Source organism: Bos mutus, chromosome 12 (assembly GCF_027580195.1).
Source record: "Bos mutus isolate GX-2022 chromosome 12, NWIPB_WYAK_1.1, whole genome shotgun sequence".
Lineage (NCBI taxonomy): Eukaryota > Metazoa > Chordata > Mammalia > Artiodactyla > Bovidae > Bos > Bos mutus.
This window is the reverse complement of record NC_091628.1, coordinates 24,015,016-24,035,462: the sequence shown is the minus strand read 5'-3', so window position 1 is coordinate 24,035,462 and position 20,447 is coordinate 24,015,016. Positions and strand designations below refer to the sequence as shown.

Here is a 20,447-nt window from a genome sequence, read left to right as displayed (position 1 = left end):
ATAAATGATGAGAAACAATGCTATGTGAATAGCATTTATACCTGGTCGGGGTATCCTGAGAAAAATATTGCTGGTATTTGGGTTAAAGGAGGGCTTCCCTGGTGGCTCAGAAGGTAAAGAATCCTTTTGCAATGCGGGAGACCTGGATTCGATCCCTGGGTTGGGAAGATTGCCCTGGAAGAGGGCGTGGCAACCCACTCCAGTATTCTTGCCTGGAGAATCCCCTGTGGACAGAGGAGCCTGACAGGCTACAGTGCATGGGGTTGCAAAGAGTTGGACACGACTCAGCGACTAAGCACAGGGTTAAAGGATGTTTGAATGAAGACTTGGAAATTAAAGAGAGAGACCTCCTGAGAGACTGAGAAAAATCTTCCCTGGAACCATCTGCTTACTGTCTAAGGATAATAATCCAGGGGGATCTTTGCCTCCCCAGAGAGAACTTGTTCACTTTAGAAGGTGAAGGTCTTGCTCTTTCTGTCTCCAGGGGGAATATGGGCAGCAGGCACAGCTGTACTACACAAGCTCTGAGACGCATTAGTTTCCCACTGCTGTCCTGTGATACAAACTCATGTATGTGGAGGGCACATCTGGCTTCTCTTCTGTTGCCCTGTGTGAGCTTGGAGCATGGGGGACCAATGTGAAGACTGTTTTGTAAGTAAAGAATGTATCTGTTCTCTGACCCAGAAACCTTGTTTCTTGTTAGCAATAAACTGAGATATAAAATTTTAGGAATTCTCTCTTGATTTCATTTTTTTAAACTTTACTCTTTAAGTTTTATTCTGCCATTCACATCTATGTACATTTCACTTAGGTTTTAAAGAAAGGCATTATTTTATGAAGCAATTTAAACATTTCTTTCAAACCAAGCTATTCTGTGACTCTGTACAGAAAAGTGGTAATTTTGCAGTGATTAAACATATTTTCCACATCTACTGTTAGGAATGAAAAGACTAACTTGAATTTTAAAGTTTTCTTTGGCTTTATTTTCTAAAACTTATTCACAAGATCTATACTCATGTTTCATCTTTGTATGTTTGCCTCCAGCCAGAGTGATGGCTCTTGTCAATCTTCTTAGCAGGCTCTGCTTCTTCACTTGCACCTTAAACATCGAGTTCACTTCTCAGAGCCCTTCTCTTCTTATTCTTTCTACTCTCCCTGGATATTTCCTGTGATTTCAGTTGTCACTTATATGCTAATAACTCCCAATTCCTCATCTCCAGCCCAGAAGTTGCACGTACATTCATATTTTATATTCTCTTTCCTCTTGACATTTTCTCTTAAATATCTCATGGGTGTCTCAAACTCACAGGTCAGAATTGAAACTCATCCTCTTTTCATCCTCAAACACCTTCACAATTCATGCTTTTTCATCTCAGTGGATGGCAGTAAATCACCTAAGGCAGCATTTGAGGTTGATCCTAGAGTCCTTCCTAGCAAACTCCCAGCCTTTGAAACCAAAATCTTATATATGTCCTTACTCCTTGACACTGGTATCCTCACTGTTAAAAAAAGTTTCCTACAAAAGGAAGTTTTGTAGGAAATCTACTTCTGTAGGAAATCTATTCCCTACAGAAATGATTATAATAGCCTTTTAACTCTTATCCCTGCCTTGAATCTTGTCTCTATAATCATTTATTTCCTCCAGGTCATCTTTTAAAAGGACCAATCAGGCAATCTGGCTTAATGTTCTTGAATGACACCAATATCCTCATGATGAAATTCCATTTCCCAACATGTCACATGAAGCCTCTGGAATCTGGGACTTGACTTCCTTTTGAGATTGACTTTCCATTTGTACCCAATTAGGTGCTTACCGCTCTGGCTCAAACCTTCAATTCTGGCCGTTCTCCAAACTGACCCTCACATTCTCACCAAAAGGCCTTTCTATGAATCCTGGACCCTTTGTCTAAAAAATGGGTTTCAATTCTAATTATTTTGATTCTTTGGCTACTAATCACTTATCAAATATGTGTTGAGTGCATACTCTGTGTCAGGCAATATCTTCAGGGTTCATAGTAGTAATCAAACAAGCTATAACTCATGCCATGCAGGCTTACAATACAGTGAAAAAGACAGATATTAAATAGGCAGTGCTTGTCTTTCCTTTGAGAAGTTCTCTTGTACTACAGATGAGTGGACACCAGGATCCTGCTGACCAGAGCTGGCAATCCCCTGTTCGAGAGAAATCAAGAGATATGTACATACCTATATCTCTTTGAGCACCAGAAATTCCTGCTTTCCTTTTTTTCTCATGGATTTGCTTATAAATTATAAACCTAACATAGTCTGACTTTGCCTTAAGCCTCCATTTCTATTTAGATTCTTTGTAAGGAACTTGCTCCTATGCAGACCTAGAAAACAGAATATTTACCTTTGAGTTCCTTGTCAGATTTCCATGTCGGGAGCTTTGTCTAATGTGTTTTTGGTACTGGACATCTAATAGAGTGTTTTATATGTGACAGAAGCTCGAAAAGCATTTTCGGGTGGAGAACTGTCCCAGACATATTCTAAAGTACGATTGTTAGAAAAGATGGATCATTTGTAGAAATGGGAGCATCTTAATATAGCTGGGTTGCAGAGGCTTTGGGAATAGTGATAACTCTAAGAGAAAGCTGAAGGCAGATCATGAACACCTTAGCAAAAGTGTTAGGAGAGGAAGACGGATTGCATCATAATAGTAGGTCCTAAGTTCCTTGAATATAGGAAAAGTTCATCTTTATATTCTCTAGAGCCTGATGCATACTCATAAAAGTCAAGTATTCAAAATGAATAATAATTAAGTTGAGGCAAAGTGAAAACATTTGTTCTACAAAATTAAACAGAAAATGTATACTAGTTTTAATGCTTGATTTATAAGGTGAAAACATTTCCCTTTCTACAAACTGGTTAGAAAATTAAGAAGTGAAGACAACAGGAAGGTGTATGGTTTTCTCCTGTGGTAGATAATACTATACAACTCAGATTTAACTATCTACAGCTCTCTGTCATAAAACTAAAGAATATTTAGAAAAGTTCATGATTTGGAGAATTCACTACAGTTGTAACATTTGTGAAATGGAAACATTTGCCTTCTTTCTAGCTGATAAGAAGAGGGACCAATGAGGTAAATACTATTTAGAAGACTGGTGCTATGAAAAATTCCAGCAAGATCATTGAAAGAACTGTTCTTATTCCTCATCATTTTGATTTCTGAGAATATTATTTACACAGTGGACGAGGCATAGAATTGCAACCATTTCTGCCAAATGACAGAAGATAGACATAAGAGACAAGTTATACATAGGAAAAGGGACTGGGTAATATTTAGGAGAAAACGATTCCTAATGAAGATAAACTAACATTTTCCAAGTGTGCCCAGGCATCAACAAGCTCTAGATTGACTTAACATTTTATACATGGTGAGAACAAGAAATGATTGACAAACCTTCTCCTTCAAAAATTAAAAGCAAATTTTAAAAAGCTACAATCCCTAAGCTGTGAAATGCTAATGAATCAAGGCATTTAAGGCAGAACCACAAGCCTTGTGGAGAAGGAGAATCCTAAAGTCACGTGAACTTCTGTGTTCTCTTTGTATAACCTAATGCTGTTTCATTTTAATCAAAATAAAAAACAACTGAGTGCTTATATTAAACTCTATGGCATAAATGTGTTTATTAATGAGATCCTCACAAACATTGTCTGGAATTTGATTATTCCTATCATCTTACAGAGAAGAATGTTGAGGCATAGGTTAACTTGTCCCAAATCGTACTGGTAGGAAGTGGTACAGGCAGTAGTCATACCAAGTATGGATCAGAGCCCAGATCACACCTTTGGCCAAAAGGACCCTTTTGTATGTTAAAAAAAAAAAATCCAGGAGGATAAATTGCAAAGGGATGAGCCAAATAAGAATGGTCCTTCTGCTAGACCAGGAGGTTCTCTCCCTACAGACCAGTTACAGAAGGATCTCCCTCTTGAAGGACTGATGGTTCATTTGGTCATCATAACCATCAGAAGTAAACTATTTACTGAGGAGCAGCGTCAAGACCATTCTGGGATCCCACCTATGATCCAAGCCTTCATAATAACAAATCACGTGTCTTGTGGATCTTACCTCCTAATTTTTTTTTTTTTCCCAAAGCCAATCTTCTATTAACTTCTCCTGTGTCCACTGCTCTACTTCAGGTAATCATCATCATTTGACTCATTCTGTTTCAGCCTCATTAAGGGTTCCTCTTTATTTTAGGATTCAAACTGTATAGCATGATCTGGAAAGTCCTTCCCATCCTCTCCCTGCCCCAGTTCCCTGGACCATCCCTCTGAATTAGTGGCCTCCTTTATACTCTCAGACTCATGCATGTTGTGTCTCTTCTCCCAGGGACATTTATGAATGTTCATGGACACAATACATCCCCACTCACTCTGTCCTCTAAATCATTTCAAGACACTGCCAGCCAAATTTAGTTCCTTCCATGATGCCACCAAGGTCCCTGTGGTAGACCTTATCACACTGTAAGGTCTTCATGTGCATTTCTCTTTCCTTTCTGTGAACTGCTTGAAGGCAGGGGCTGTATCGCCAGTGTCTGCATTCTCAACAAACAGATGGAAAGCCAGTTTCTTAATGTGACTCCATAAATTCTCATTGCTTGATTCACAAAATGACTGTTTGCCTCATTTATGGTAGTCTATTTTTGTACAGAAATAATGCTCCTGTTCCTGAAATCGTAAATTATGTTATTAAAAATTAGCATGAGAAAATGAATGATAGAACAAAAGATGATCAAGGAGGCTGAGTCACCAAATCAGCATGACATCACAGCCTCCCAAAGTCGGTGCTTTTTTGCTATTATCGTCATTTAAAAGATAATACAATCGAGGCCCACATGAAACACCTTGCCCCAAATTAGACAGTTTGCAAGTGGTAAAGGCAAGTGTGAATTCAGACATGAAGGTCTTTTTCAACTAAAATAAAGCAAATGCCACAATAAAGACATTGCAAGAGGCAAGTCCAGTGGACTCAGGGTACATGAAGGAGGAGGAAACAGCAGTAGGAGAGAAAGGAGAGAACTAATCATGCATTTGGATACCAGCACTTTAAATACATTGATCGACTCATGTTTTTCTCATATTAATGGTGTAAGGCAGAAATTCCTTATTTTATAGGTGAAGCACAGAGAGGTGAAAAAACAGGTCCAAGTTCACATAACTAGTAAGTGATGGGAGAAAACTGAGCCCAGGAAACCCAGGTCTAAAGTGCAGCCATTTAAAAACTATTCATGAAACTCAGGTTTGGAGCACACAAATTAGTCATTCAGAAATAACTTTTCATCATTTATGTTTATAATCCTAGCTGAACTCCTATGACCAAAGGGCATAAGCAATCCATATATTTCCCAAAGACTTCATCTGAGGTTATTTCTATGTACTTTTCCATCTTTTTTTCCTTTTCTTTTCTTTCTTCTTCATCACTTGGGATGAGTTGATTTTTTTTTGTCTTTTAGCCATGTGAAGCTTGCTGGATCTTAGTTTCCCTATCAGAGACTGAACCCATGCCCCCTGCATTGGAAGTGTGGAGTCTTAATTACTGGACCACCAGGGTACTCCCTAGTTGAATTTTTAACACAAAATTTCCCATTTACAGTATAAGGAACAATGTTTATATTTTAGTTTGAAAACAGATATTCCACATAAAGAATTTATGAAAATTCAAATCCAGTTATCTGAAACCACTGAGGCCCCAAATACACAGGTGTTCATTAATTTATATAATTGTACTTAGTATATATCAGAGTTCTTATATATAAAATATATATGTACCATAAGTGAATACCATATAAATGAGATCTATAAAATGTTTCTTAATATAAATATTATATGAGAGAGGTTCCTTTTGGCATCAAACCCATATTTATTTGAGCTGCTAAATAGAATTTTTCAGCCTAGGGCTATTCATGATGTCTTCCTTAGACCATTTACTTCAAAATTAGCTGATGAATTTGCAATAAATGCGAATTTAGGCCCCTGCCTAATACTCCTGACCTGTGGGAATTGAGAAAAGGGATCTGTTTTAGCAAGCTCTTCAGGTGATTCTTAGCACCTGAAAGTATGAGAAGAATTGATATGTCATGTGGAACTAGAATTTTATAACTGCACGTGGTCACAAAAAAACAGATACATTACTTTTTGAGAGAAACATGTCCAAAACAACTTTATAGATATACTTAAGCATCATGACAGAAGAAAGAAGAATTGGGAAGATATGCACTTCAAAATAGATATCCATCTCCTGCACAGATGCAAAACTGGCTTGGTTAACACAATATTTTCTGTCATCTTCAGAAAGGCCCAAGGTAATTCATTCTTAATGCAGATAGAAAAAAATTATCAAATCATTTCCATTCTTAAAACATAGCTAGTTTTCCATGAAACTGGCAGAAAACATTTTTTCTGAATGTTTTGATGAGTGCTGGAAACATTTTAATTGAACAATTCAGGAAACGACTTTGGGCAATTTTGACCCTGTTACAGCTGAACGTTTCAGGAGCTGACTTAGTACAACACTAAATGAATGAGAGTTCACTTTTGTTTTAGCATTTCCTAGCTCAGATCATTAGATCGCATGAATTATTCATGTACAGTCCCAATTAAACACTGTGTTTTCCTAATTCACTCATCAGTTTGACACACATTTTTTAAAAAGGAAGAGAAAAGGAAGGAGTGAAAGGAAAGGCAGGAAGGAGGACACGATCATACTTTGGTTTAAAAAACATCCCCCAAAGCACAAAATAATCTCAGTTGTCACTGCAGAACAAAAACGCTTTATGTAAATTATGTGGTTTGGGGTGAGATTGATGCTGTATGGAACGCGGGGGAGGAATGGGTGTGTGAGATTTCAGCACTGTCACATTGAATGGGGTGAGGAGAAGAATTATATTCTGCTCCAATTATATCAAGCTATATTAGTTTAAACTGAAATAATAATTTCAATGCTTTAAGAGAGTAATATTTTGATCTGTCTGTGTAATTTTATCAGTTAGTTATAACTGATAAAAATAGATTCTGGTTGCAAAAGTTTGAACAGTGTTTGAGGTAGAATTTCATTAGAAATGGAAAAGATTAGACTTGAGAGCAGCTATTGTGAATCACTTTTAGGCATCATTCAATTTAGATACCAGAAAATTGGGTGACAATTTCTAAATGTCTATCAAAATTTGTTTTACGACTATAAGCTGTGCATTATCTATGTATTTTATTTCTATCTCTCAGGAAAGTCATGAGATGATGAATTTCACATACAGATAATGCCCTAGGCAGCATTATTAATAAAAATAATAACAATGGAATATTATCAATAGTTAACATAACTTTTGCTTTACCAATAACATAAATTATAGTTACCTTTACAAATGCAACGATTTTCAAGGAGATTGTTGCTAGGTATAAGGAGTTCATCACAAAATCCATTAAATTCCACCAATCATGGATGTAATCTTGAAGTCCACCATCCCACATTTGTTTAATCTCTCCCCATATAAAACCTGCAGTTATAGAAAGATTCATGTAAGAGTGGTTTTTCAATCAAATCATTATAAACAGAGATACATAATTAGGAATCAGAGAATCTTGGAACTTCAGGAAACTATATAGTCACTCTAATACAACACCTATTTTTATAGGTAATAATAATTGAGTCCCAGTCAGATTATAAAACTTCCAGGATTCTTAGCTAATTTGTAGAGAATTCTCTTGAGGCTGCTTCACTTTCTTTTTATTCATTTGATAAATTCAGAAGGTTGTGAAATTTTGACTCAAACTGGGATTCCTCTCTACCTCTATATCTTTCTCATGGAAAATATCATGATGGTCATTTGCAAACAGATACTTAAAGACATTTTTCCTCCCAAGCCAAAATGACTCAAAGATTTATGAAAAAACTAGTGAATGTATGTGTGCTCAGCCAGTCTGACTCTTTGCAACCCCATGGACTGTAGCCCACCAGACTCTTCTGTTCGTAGGATTTTCCAAGCAAACCTCAGGGAGTCTCTCCAACCTAGGGGCTGAACTTGCATCTCTTTTATCTACTGAACAAAACTGGCTTAATACCATTGACCAGGGTACTTTGCTGTGCTTTTGTAAGCAGTTAGCACCTTCAGAGATCTGATTTCAGTTCTGTTTAAAAAGCGATTATAACATTCATACTTCTAGCAATAGGTCTAAAGCTATACCCAGAGAAAATAAAAATCCCTTTCCTTTGATTATGGTCATGTTTTTAATAGGAAATATTTTATTTTCAAATATTAGAAATTACTTATAACATATCACTGTATATCTTTATTCTATTTCCAGAATATTATTAAAATTTTATAAATCTATTTTTAGAGCCTAATAATGAGAAGGGAAAATATGAAGATATCTAGAATCAGGAAATATGAAAAGGATAAATATGATTTTAAAACTACATTAAAATAAGAAAACTAGACTCTTTTATGATAATGATAGTTTGATACCAATGTGGGTAGTACAGAGTTTTATATCTGTCCTACACTAAAAGCAAGAAAAAGTCATATAAATATAGAATCATATTTTTTCATGAATCTGTCAGAGAGGTGAGAAACCAGGGAGCCTATATGTCAAAGAAAACAGTTGCTGCAAAGAGAGTGACAAGGAGAGCATTAGCTTCCCTGGGTCAGGTGGCAGGGTGAGAGACACTGGCACCATATCAACACAAGAGATTAAGACAAGTTCAGAAAACCTTCTTAAACAAACTTCTAAAAGCTGAGCATGAGCTACTGAGAGAGGACAGAACCCCTAGGACACAGATACGAGGAGGGTGTCCATTCACTTGTAAGCTAATTTCCATAGATCCTGACACCGCTCAAGAACCTGGTTCTGGGAGGAAGCACAAAGCTTTATCCAGGCTCCTGCACCCCAAGAAGCAGAACACATCAGTCCTCTGGGAGAAGCAGGAAATAGAACTGGGACTAACATTTATACCAACATCCTTAGATGCTTCCTACCAATGGGGGAAGGTTGGGAAACCCTTCTGCATGCAACCTGCACAGTTTTACCACCATGACAAGGAAGATTTGGATCATTGAGATGCTCCCTGATGCCCAGGCATAGGCTTACCTAAGTCTGACCCTAGACCTGGAAAACAGACAGGCTTTCTGCCTCACATCACCAGGCTGATAAACACTCAGTAAGAAGCAGAAGCTGACAACCACTAGAGGATCACAAATACCTGGACACAAACTCCCTCAGAGGCACAGGTGCTGGAGGAAGGCCAGAAACGGGGTAGAGCAGGAATTCTGAGAATAATTATCTCTCCCAACTGTTTTATCTGTTCAGGCTGCTATAACAAAGCACTCCAGACATGCTGTCTTATAAACAACAGAAATTTACTTCTCATAGTTCTGAGGGCTACAATCTAAGGTCAGAGTGTCAGGGTCAGGCTCTGGTGAGAGTCCTGTTTCATGTCGTAGACTTCTGACCTCTCTTTGTGTCCTCACTTGGCAGAAAGACAGTGAGCTAGCTCTCTGGTCTGTTCTTCTAAGGGCACTAATTCCATTTGTGAGGCTTCTACCCTCATGTCCCAGGTGCTTCCCAAAGGCTCCACCTCCAAAAACCATCACATTGTGGGATAGGATTTCAATGTGTGAATTGAGTTGTTGTTATTTAGTTACTAAGTCATGTCTGACTCTTTTGTGACCCCATGGACCCACGAGGGTACTCTGTCCATGGGATTTCCCAGGTAGAATACTGCAGTGGGTTGCCATTCCTTCTCCAGGGGATCTTCCTGACCTAGGGATCATACCCAGGCCTCTCGTGTTAGCAGGCAGATTATTTACCACTGAGCCACCTGGGAAGCCCATGAATTGGAGAGAGGGGTACAAAGACTTGCAGTCTTTGTATATGGTGGCCTGAAACTGATTACAGCAACAATGAAACACAAATCCAGCTCAGCTTCTGACTCTACTGCCTCAAATTCCTGCACTCATGTCCTAACAGAAGAGGCATATCCATTTTCAGGCATAAATGCTATACACTTCTGTCCAGCCTTCTACATAGGTATAAATAAATACCCTAACAAAATACACGCACATGCATACACACATACAAGCACATGCACACTGTGATATATCATACTCAACCTGTTCAAAAAAGATAAATAAAAAATATTAAAGGCACCAGGGACAGGGATTTGGTGGAAATAAAGGACACATTGCATACAAAGGAAAAAATATAGGACTGATATCAAATGGATTGTCTGAAACCGCACAGAAGGCATCATTAAAGTGCTGAAAAAAGAAAGAAGTCAATCCAGAATTCTACACACAGCACAAATATCTCTAATAAATAAAGGAGAATGAAAAACTCATTTCAGACAATCAAAAATTCAGACAGAGGCCCATGCTCCAAGAAATGCTAAAGGGTTATTTTTTTAAAGCAGAACATAACTGATAGATATTTAGGCTTATAAAAAGAAATGAAGATCTCTATTCAGAAATTACTAAAGTGAAAATCAATGTAAAAGATGTTTTTCTTATTTTGCTCTAACAGATAATTGACTGCCCAAGGCAAAACAAAAATAGTAGCACTGTACTGTGGTTTATGACATATGTAAAAGCAAAACACATGACAACAGCACAGAAGACAAGAAAGAGGAATGAGAAGCACAGAATCACAGGGTTCTGATACTACATGTAAAGCAAAATACTATTTGAAGTTAGACTGTGACAAATTAAATTTATGTTGTAAATCCTAATGCATTCTCTCAAAATATGTTTAAATGCATAAATGCAGAGTCAAAAATATAAATAAATATGGTGTTATAAAATGCAGTCCAAGAACAGGCAGAGGAAAAAAAGGAAAAAATACATCAGATAGGGAAAATAGGAAAAACAATGGGGTAGATTTTAAATCTACCAATATTAAAAACTGCATTGAATGAAAGATAAAGTCTAAACATGCTTTTAAAAGAGATGGATGAATAGGATAAAAGTGCAAAACATAACTGCATGACAATCCTTTGATAGGCCAAACACAAATGAATAATAATGATACCATGAAATACTAATCAAAAAAGCTTAAATGGTTATATTAACGTAAGACTAGATATATTTCAGAAGAAGTATTACTATGTATGTACAGGAATAAAACATAAGGATAAACAGGTCAAATCTCTGAGAAGACAGATCAGTCCTAAATATAAATGCAGCTGACAAAATAACCTGATAATGCAAGATGCCATAGAACTTAAATATAAATAAAGGTGCGATTATAGTTAGAGACTTAACTATTCCTCTCTAAAAGTACATGAAACAGTAGGAAGAAGTTTAGTAAGAATATAGAAGTTCCAGAAAGACGGTACTGATGAACCTACGTGCAAGGCAGGAATAGAGATGCAGAGGTAGAGAATGCATCTGTGGACACAGCAGTGGGGAGGGAAAGGCGGGATGAATTGGACAGTAGCATAGACATATAAACACATTTACCATGTGTAAAGCAGATAGCTAGTGGGAAGCTGCTGTATCATACAGGGGGGTTCAGCTGAGTGCTCTGTGCTGACCTAGGGGTTGGGATGGGGCGGGGCTTATAAGGGAAGGGATATATGTATACATATGGCTGATTCATGTTGTTGTACAGTAGAAACTAATACAACATTGCAAAACTACTATATCCAGTTAAAAAATAAAGAAAGCATACAGAAATCCTAAACAATAGGACTGGAAAATGTCAGTTTTCATTCCAATCCCAAAGAAAGGCAATGCCAAAGAATGCTCAAACTACTGCACAATTGCACTTATCTCACATGCTAGTAAAGTAATGCTCAAAATTCTCCAAGCCAGACTTCAGCAATACATGAACCGTGAACTTCCAGATGTTCAAGCTGGTTTTAGAAAAGGCAGAGGAACCAGAGATCAAGTTGCCAACATCCACTGGATCATGGAAAAAGCAAGAGAGTTCCAGAAAAACATCTATTTCTGCTTTATTGACTATGCCAAAGCCTTTGACTGTGTGAATCACAATAAACTGTGGAAAATTCTGAAAGAGATGGGAATACCAGACCACCTGACCTGCCTCTTGAGAAAACCTATATGCAGGTCAGGAAGCAACAGTTAGAACTGGACATGGAACAACAGACTGGTTCCAAATAGGAAAAGGAGTATGTCGAGGCTGTATATTGTCACCCTGCTTATTTAACTTATATGCAGAGTACATCATGAGAAACGCTGGACTGGAAGAAGCACAAGCTGGAATCAAGATTTCCGGGAGAAATAGCAATAACCTCGAATATGCAGATGACACCACCCTTATGGCAGAAAGTGAAGAGGAACTAAAGAGCCTCTTGATGAAAGTGAAAGAGGAGAGTGAAAAAGTTGGCTTAAAGCTCAACATTCAGAAAACGAAGATCATGGCATCTGGTCCCATCACTTCGTGAGAAATAGATGGGGAAACAGTGGAAACAGTGTCAGACTTTATTTTTTGGGACTCCAAAATCACTGCAGATGGTGATTGCAGCCATGAAATTAAAAGACGCTTACTCCTTGGAAGGAAAGTTATGACCAACCTAGATAGCATATTGAAAAGCAGAGACATTACTTTGCCAACAAAGGTCCGTCTAGTGAAGGCTATGGTTTTTCCAGTGGTCATGTATGGATGTGAGAGTTGGACTGTGAAGGAGGCTGAGTGCCGAAGAATTGATGCTTTTGAACTGTGGTGTTGGAGAAGACTCTTGAGAGTCCCTTGGACTGCAAGGAGATCCAACCAGTCCATTCTGAAGGAGATCAGCCCTGGGTGTTCTTTGGAAGGAATGATGCTGAAGCTGAAACTCCAGTACTTTGGCTACCTCATGCTTAGAGTTGACTCACTGGAAAAGACTCTGATGCTGGGAGGGATTGGGGGCAGGAGGAGAAGGAGACGACAGAGGATGAGATGGCTGGATGGCATCCCTGACTCAGTGGACGTGAGTCTGAGTGAACTCCGGGAGTTGGTGATGGACAGCGAAGCCTGGCGTGCTGCAATTCATGGGGTCACAAAGAATCAGACACGAATGAGCGACTGAACTGAAGTGAACTGAACAACACTATCAACAGTCTAATAGCAGAAGACACATTTTTTTTTTCAAGTGTACATGGAACATTCACCAAGACAGACTATATAACTTCAACATATTTATACATTTGAAATGTTTAAATATTTACTATTTAAAAGAGATGAAGAATAGGATAAAAGTGCAAAACATAACTGCATGACAATCCTTTGATAGGCCATAGTAAAGAACAAATCAATAATACATTGTATGTTGAAATCTCCAAATATTTTGCAATTAAATAATATGCTTCTGATAACTTTTGGTCACAGGGAAATTTACAGAATGATTAGAAAATATTTTGAAATGATTACAAGTGAAAATACAACTAAAAATTCTGTGATGCAGTTAACACAGTACTTAGAGTAGAATGCTTAATTAGAGAATAGTAAAGGTCTCAAATCAGTGATCTCAGCTTTAACTGTGACACTATGAAAAGAAGAGCAAATTAAACCCAAAACAGGCAGAAGGAAGAACATTAAAAAAAAATAAGCAGAAATCAATACATTTTAAAATATAAAACTTGAGAAAATCAATGAAAACAGAATCTAGTTCTTTGAAACGGTCAATAAAATTGAAAAAAATTCTAACTAGAATTGATCAAGAAAAAAGAGAGAAGAGATGATCAATATCAGAAATGAAAGATGGGAATGAATATAGATCTTACAGACTTTATAAGGATAACAAGTGAATAAAGGGAACAAATTGATACTCATAAATTTCACAACATAAATGAATTGGACATTTCCCCTGAAAGACAAAACTTACCTAACACACAAAAGAGGACATAGAGTAACCTGAGTTGTCCTTTATTCATTAAAGAAAATGAATTCATAGTTAAAAACCTTCCAACAAAGAAAAATTCAGGTCTAGTTTTTCATGGGATTCTACCAAATATTTGAGAAAGAAATAATGCCAGTGCTAATGAAATACAAAATTACAAGGAAAAAGATGTTTAAAAGTATGTATTATTCTGATAAAAAGTCAGGCAAAAATATATACAAAGAAAACTATACACTAATAATCCTTATGAATATGTACAAAATCAACAAATATTAGTAAATTAAATATAGTAATATATAAAACTGATAATAAGTCATGACCAAATGCCATTTTTCCTAAAAATACAAGCTTGTTTCAATATTTAAGAATCAATCAACGTAATTTATCACATCAATAGATTTTTGGGGAAAAAAAATATTTTCATTAGATGCAATAAATCTGTACAATAGGTGCAGTAAATTCATTTGACCAAATTCAACATTCATTCATGACAAAAGGTTTCTGTAAAGTATGACTAGAAGGAAATTGTCTTGATTTGATAAAGCACATCTATAACAATCTAAACTATCATCATACTTTGTGAAGGGCCAGAAAATAAATTATTTAGGCTTTGCAGTGGTTGGATAGCATTACTGACATGAACTTGGGCAACCTCTGGGAGTTAGTGAAGGATGGGGAAGCCTAACGTGCTGTCCATGGAGTTGCAAAGAGTCGGACAGGACTTAGCAACTGAGCAACAGCAACAATAAATGAATGAGTGTGGCTTTGTTATAATGAAACTGTTTATGCTGCTGCTGCTGCTAAGTCGCTCCAGTCGTGTACGACTCTGTGCGACCCCATAGACGGCAGCCCATCAGGCTCCTCTGTCCCTGGGATTCTCCAGGCAAGAACACTAGAGTGGGTTGCCATTTCCTTCTCCAATAGATGAAAGTGAAAAGTAAAAGTGAAGTTGCTCAGTCATGTCCGACTCTTCACGACCCCATGGACTGTAGCCTACCAGGCTCCTCCATCCATGGGATCCTCCAGGCAAGAGTACTGGAGTGGGGTGCCATTTCCTTCTCCAGAAACTATTTATAAAAACTAGCAAAGGGCCAAATTTGGCTTGCTGGGCCATACTTTGTCCTATATGGTGATCGTGCTGGTACTATGAGTGTATGTTTGTCAACATTTTATATATCTGTGCCCTAGGGGGAGAAAAAAAAACTGAGATGAAGTAGTGGTACAACTTAACGTTAAGGCAGCAAAAATTATGAGAGATTGATTAAAAATAAAGAAATTGTGATATATTGCTGATAAATGTGTTTGTGAAAATTTTTTCAATGAAACTTTGAAAGTAAAATGTATTAGACTTGATGCTCATAATTATTTAGTGAAAAACTTGCAATATTTTAGTATTATTAATAAAGTTTTATTGTTAAATTTTGTCACATTTAAATTAAGAACCCAGATAAGAATGGATATCAATTAATTAGAGTGCATTTTAGAGTCTGCTGTAAACCTTTGCTTTATTCTAGATTTGCTGTTTATATCTTCCTTTTGAGGTTTCTTTCATAAATAAATCTCTCTTGAGAACTAGATAAGGTTGAGCATAACTTGGGATGTGATAATGATCACATCCTCCTTCTGAAGAAAGGAATGTATCATATCTGAAAAAGATGTGATGCAGGCACTGATTTTAGAGCTTGTGGGAAACTTACAATTTATATTATCCAATGAGGAAATGAGGAAAAATGCTCAGTACCCATGGAAAAGCTCTCCCTTCCCACATTTGTGGTGCTTTTTCCTACTAAACCCAAGTACAGTCTGAGAATCCAGCATGCAACTGCAAAGTACCTAACAGAACTAAGACCCCCAAAGACCATGTGACTAAAGCTACTTAATGGAAAAACTAGAACTGGACCTCAGTCTCCTTAGGCAGTGCTCTTAGAGATTTCACAATGGAGTTTCTTTGTTTTGCTTTGTTCAAAACTTTGCCAGTTCCCAGAGGTGAGGCCATATAAGTAAGCATTGCAATCTTCGAACAAATACGTTCAAATTAACTTTCCTCAGAAGCACAATGATAATAATAATAGGTGAATGAGGCTCAGCTCAACTAGTAATCAGCTTTGTAATCTTAGCCAGAAGCTCCATATCTCTAGATTTCAGTTATCTCACTTCTAAAAACAAAAGGTTTGGATTATCACAGAATTCTATGGACAGAATCCTACAAGAAGTATCAGTTCAGTTCAGTCACTCAGTCGTGTCCAACTCTTTGCGACCCCATGAATCGCAGCACGCCAGGCCTCCCTGTCCATCACCAACTCCAAGAGTTCACTCACACTCATGCCCATCGAGTCAGGGATGCCATCCAGCCATTTCATCCTCTGTCATCCCCTTCTCCTCCTGCCACCAATCCCTCCCAGCATCAGAGTCTTTTCCAATGAGTCAACTCTAAGCATGAGGTGGCCAAAGTACTGGAGTTTCAGCTTTCGCATCATTCCTTCCAAAGAACACCCAGGGCTGATCTCCTTCAGAATGGACTGGGTGGATCTCTTTGCAGTCCAAGGGATTCTCAAGAGTCTTCTCCAACACCACAGTTCAAAAGCATCAATTCTTCGGCCCTCAGCCTTCTTCACAGTCCAACTCTCACATCCATACATGACCACTGGAAAAACCATAGCCTTCACTAGATGGACCTTTGTTGGCAAAGTAATGGCTCTGCTTTTCAATATGTTATCTAGATTGGTCGTAACTTTCCTTCCAAGGAGTAAGCGTCTTTGAATTTCATGGCTGCAGTCACCATCTGCAGTGATTTTGGAGCCCAGAAAAATAAAGTCTGACACTGTTTCCACTGTTTCCCCATCTATTTTCCATGAAGTGATGGGACCAGATGCCGTGATCTTCATTTTCTGAATGTTGAGCTTTAAGCCAACTTTTTCACTCTCTTCTTTCACTTTCATCAAGAGGCTTTTTAGTTCTTCTTCACTTTCTGCCATAAGGGTGGTGTCATCTGCATATCTGAGGTTAATTCTACCTTAATGGTATAAACAAGCCAGACACTACTCTTCCTGTTTGAATTATCAAAATCCTATGAGAATCAGTCATCACAATAGACACTATGAGAGATGAAAAACTTTGCTGCACACACTTGCTTTGGTCTGCCCCAGAAAGCAGAAGTTGGATCTATGATATGAAAGACATAGAAAGGAATCTTCTTGCCCAATGTAAGAGGGATTTTCTGGCAATCAGAATTGTCCCCAAACTGGAATGGATCACCTTTCAGAGTTAACCAGTCATACTCCAGGGAAATTCAAGCAATGATCCTGACCTAGGCATAGAACCTGGGTCTTCCATATTGTGAGCAGATTCTTTACCATCTGAGCCATCAGGAAAGCCCCAAGAATACTGGAGTGGGTTGCCATTCCCTTCTCTAGAGGATCTTCCAGACCCAGGGATTGAACCTAGGTCTCCTGTGCTGCAGGTGGATTCTTTACCAACTGAGCCGGCAGGGAAGCCCCCAGCAATCAGTCATACTCCAGGGAAATTCTAGCAATAAGTGGATACTTGTTTCACTGGACCTCTAAAGGTCACTCCAGGTCTATGAATTTGTGATTCTGGTGTATTCAAATTATGTAAATATTTTAAAATAAAATATATTTAAAAGACCTGCAAACCAACAAAAGGGTTTATATTTTATTTCCCTTTATAAATAAATCATATCTCTTGTTTCGCTTCTACCCAACTGGAAAGCCAAATGGGATTATTAACAGTCATCAAAATAGATAATTTCAAATACTTTATGGATAATTATGTAAAAGAGTAAAGACACCAGGACTCACTGCTAACTAATCAGCAGTGAGTCCTGGTGAGGACAGGAGGAAGACCACCAGGAAGGAGTGTTGAAGCAGCAGTTAGCAGCTCAATAGAAAGCACAGTTTTAACCTGGAGCTCCTTAATATCCAGCACTCTGTTCTTATTAGATGGACTCAAGAACATGACACTTCAATTGAAAGTTCAAACTGGATGACCTCCAAGATTTCCTAAGAAGACTCAAAACAAAAACTCACAATTCAGATATATTACAGTTCCTCAAGGTTCAGAGGATAGACACTAAATATCTAACTCTCTGAATCACACAAAAAATTATTGTACTACTGACTTTCAAAAGGCACAACTGTATGGAAAAAATAGAGATCCTGATGAAATTGAGGACTCAGCCCATTTTTTTTTTTTAACCTGAGCTGTAAATAAGACTGTCAGTTAGTGCTTCTTGACTAATGGTTTTGGGATCTTTTGTTTTCAAAGCACCAGATTCGAGGATCATTTCCCGTAGCTGTTTGGATCACTTCCTCCATCACCACATACCTGTTTGAGGACTACCGGTTTCTATTTGTCACGAGCACATTAGTGGCATATCAAGTTTCTTCTATTCTGGCAACATTCACTGAAATTTCAGAAGAAACAAGCCTTGAGAAAAACTAGAGGGTGCTATTAACTGGCTGGAAAACACATCCAGATAGTCAACGATTCACGCTAACTAAAAGAGACTGAAGAGAACAAAGCTTGAGGGAGCGTCTGTCAGAAAATGTTTGTGCTGTTCCCACAATGGGAACATTTCAAAATTGTTCTCTGCTGTTTATAAACAGATGACATGATTTCTCAGCGTGGTGGTGGAGGTCTAATTACAAGCATTGATGTAAGACTGTGGGGACCAACAACCGAAAGATCACAGTGCAAATGAGTCAGAGAACTTCCTTTTGAAAATATTTGTGGATGCCTGGAAGTTTGGACTATTTTTTTCTACCTTTCCCATAACAGTTTTCATCAAGGCTGAGTGTTCTCTTACATCCCATCACGTGAAGCTAGCTGTGGGGGATGAGATGCAGCAGGCAGCCCTCCAGTGCTGTAATTAACCAGCCTCGATTTCATGTAAAAAAATGTGTAATTCTGCAAAACAGACGTCTTGCCTCTCCTTTCTCACTGTCAGTACTTTCACAAAGAGGAAATAACCCCAAGCAAAAGAGCAAGTCACCTTTTCACCTAGGACACTCCAAGGGCCTGTTAAGGCAGCCCCAAAGCTAGCTGAGGGGTCTGACCTTGGAAGTCTCTTAACAGAACACTGAATTCCATGCTGTGACACCAAGTCAATGAATATAAAGAGAACAAAAAGATTTTATCTTCGCTGGAGGGTTTTCACCCCCCTCCATAAGTTGGGGGCACAAGAAGTAGTCTCTGGTCAAAATTCTGATTTTGTTCAAAAAGAAATCTAAATGCAGTGATTTCACTTGGTAGAGACTCATCTTATGCCAGACCCATAGAAGGCACTAGGCCTACCCAAATGGTGCAATGATAAAGAATCTGCCTGCCAGTGCAGGAGATGTGGGTTCGATCTCTGCATCTGAAAGATTCCTGGGAGTATGAAATGGCAACCTACTTTAGTGTTCTTGCCTGGAGAATCCCATGGGCAGAGGAGCCTGGTGGGCTACAGTCCATGGGGTCGCAAAGAATCGGTCATGACTGAGCATGCACACAGCACAAGAGGTGTGAGGACCATATCTGTCAGCAGCCACCTACCACTCCTGCCCATGCCTGCATAAAGAGAACACTGGGAAGAAGGGGCCAGTGAGCCCTAAACTCAGGGCACTCCAGTTGGGTGCCAGTTAGGAAAGCCAGAGGAAGAGATGGGAGTGGTCTCATCAGCACCACCCCCTTCCTCAGTCAAGTGAGGGACATTCCAAGACAATCCCTCATAAAGATGGGGGATTTCTAAAAGGGGAAGATAGCGTCTTAATCCCTGCTGGGGCATCTTCCCAAACCCTTGGCTTGCTTATCTCTCCCTGGGTCTAGGGCTTCAGGGAAAACAGATAAACAATAGGACTCATCAGTTGGGCAGCTGGCAGCAGCCTGACTTCCTACCAGGAGAGGGAGCAGGGTTTGGAATCTACTGGGGAGCCAGCACGCACCGCAGGAAGAAACCAGGCTTTTGCTAACTTGCTCTCCTGTCCTTGTTAGGGTCACAGGACTCCTAAAGGGACTACGAGAGTTTACCAACTGGAAGATGTCAGGAAGAGCTGGATCTTGGAGAACTATGTATACAGGGCCATCTGAGGAATGCTCATGGACCTATCAGGAGAGTCAGAGGGTCAAGACCTGTCATATAGGCCACTCAGGATCAGCTAGAGATGCAGACAACCAACAAGGAAAGAGCTGTGGCCAGGATACCAGGGAGGCAAAGGAGACTTTGAACAAATATTTTCTGCCATCCGTCTCACCTGCAGAAACCAAGGAATGGAGAGAATAGAAAAAGCCTAGGTCCCTCCAGTGTTGGGCTTGAAGGACGAGCAAAAAAATCAGTGTTTTCAGGTCCTTTGAGCCCTGTTGTTAAGCCTTTGTTGGGAAGAGAACTTTAAACTGATGGTAAGATTCATGTTTTAAAGTGAACTGGGACTACTTTTTAATAACTCAAAATTTCAGGAAATTGATGAATATCACCTAGACATACAGTTAAGGGAAACGGAAAAGATATTTAATGTAGGGTGTTGGGGAGAGTGGTTGGAAGAAGTAAAACCATAGGTGTTTAGAATCTAATGAGTCTCAATTCCTCCCTAAAGCT

General features: G+C 38.6%; 1 protein-coding gene across 10 annotated transcripts in view; it reads right to left on the bottom strand.

Moving 5' to 3' along the window:
• The window catches only part of TRPC4 (transient receptor potential cation channel subfamily C member 4), a 211,421-nt gene that overhangs the window by 28,324 nt on the left and 162,650 nt on the right, over window positions 1-20,447 (bottom strand). For all 10 annotated transcript variants that reach the window (XM_070380391.1, XM_070380389.1, XM_070380387.1 and 7 more), the window contains one exon: window positions 7,378-7,517. In XM_070380391.1, the coding sequence (XP_070236492.1) occupies window positions 7,378-7,517 (140 nt within the window). The remainder of the gene's footprint in view (window positions 1-7,377; window positions 7,518-20,447) is intronic.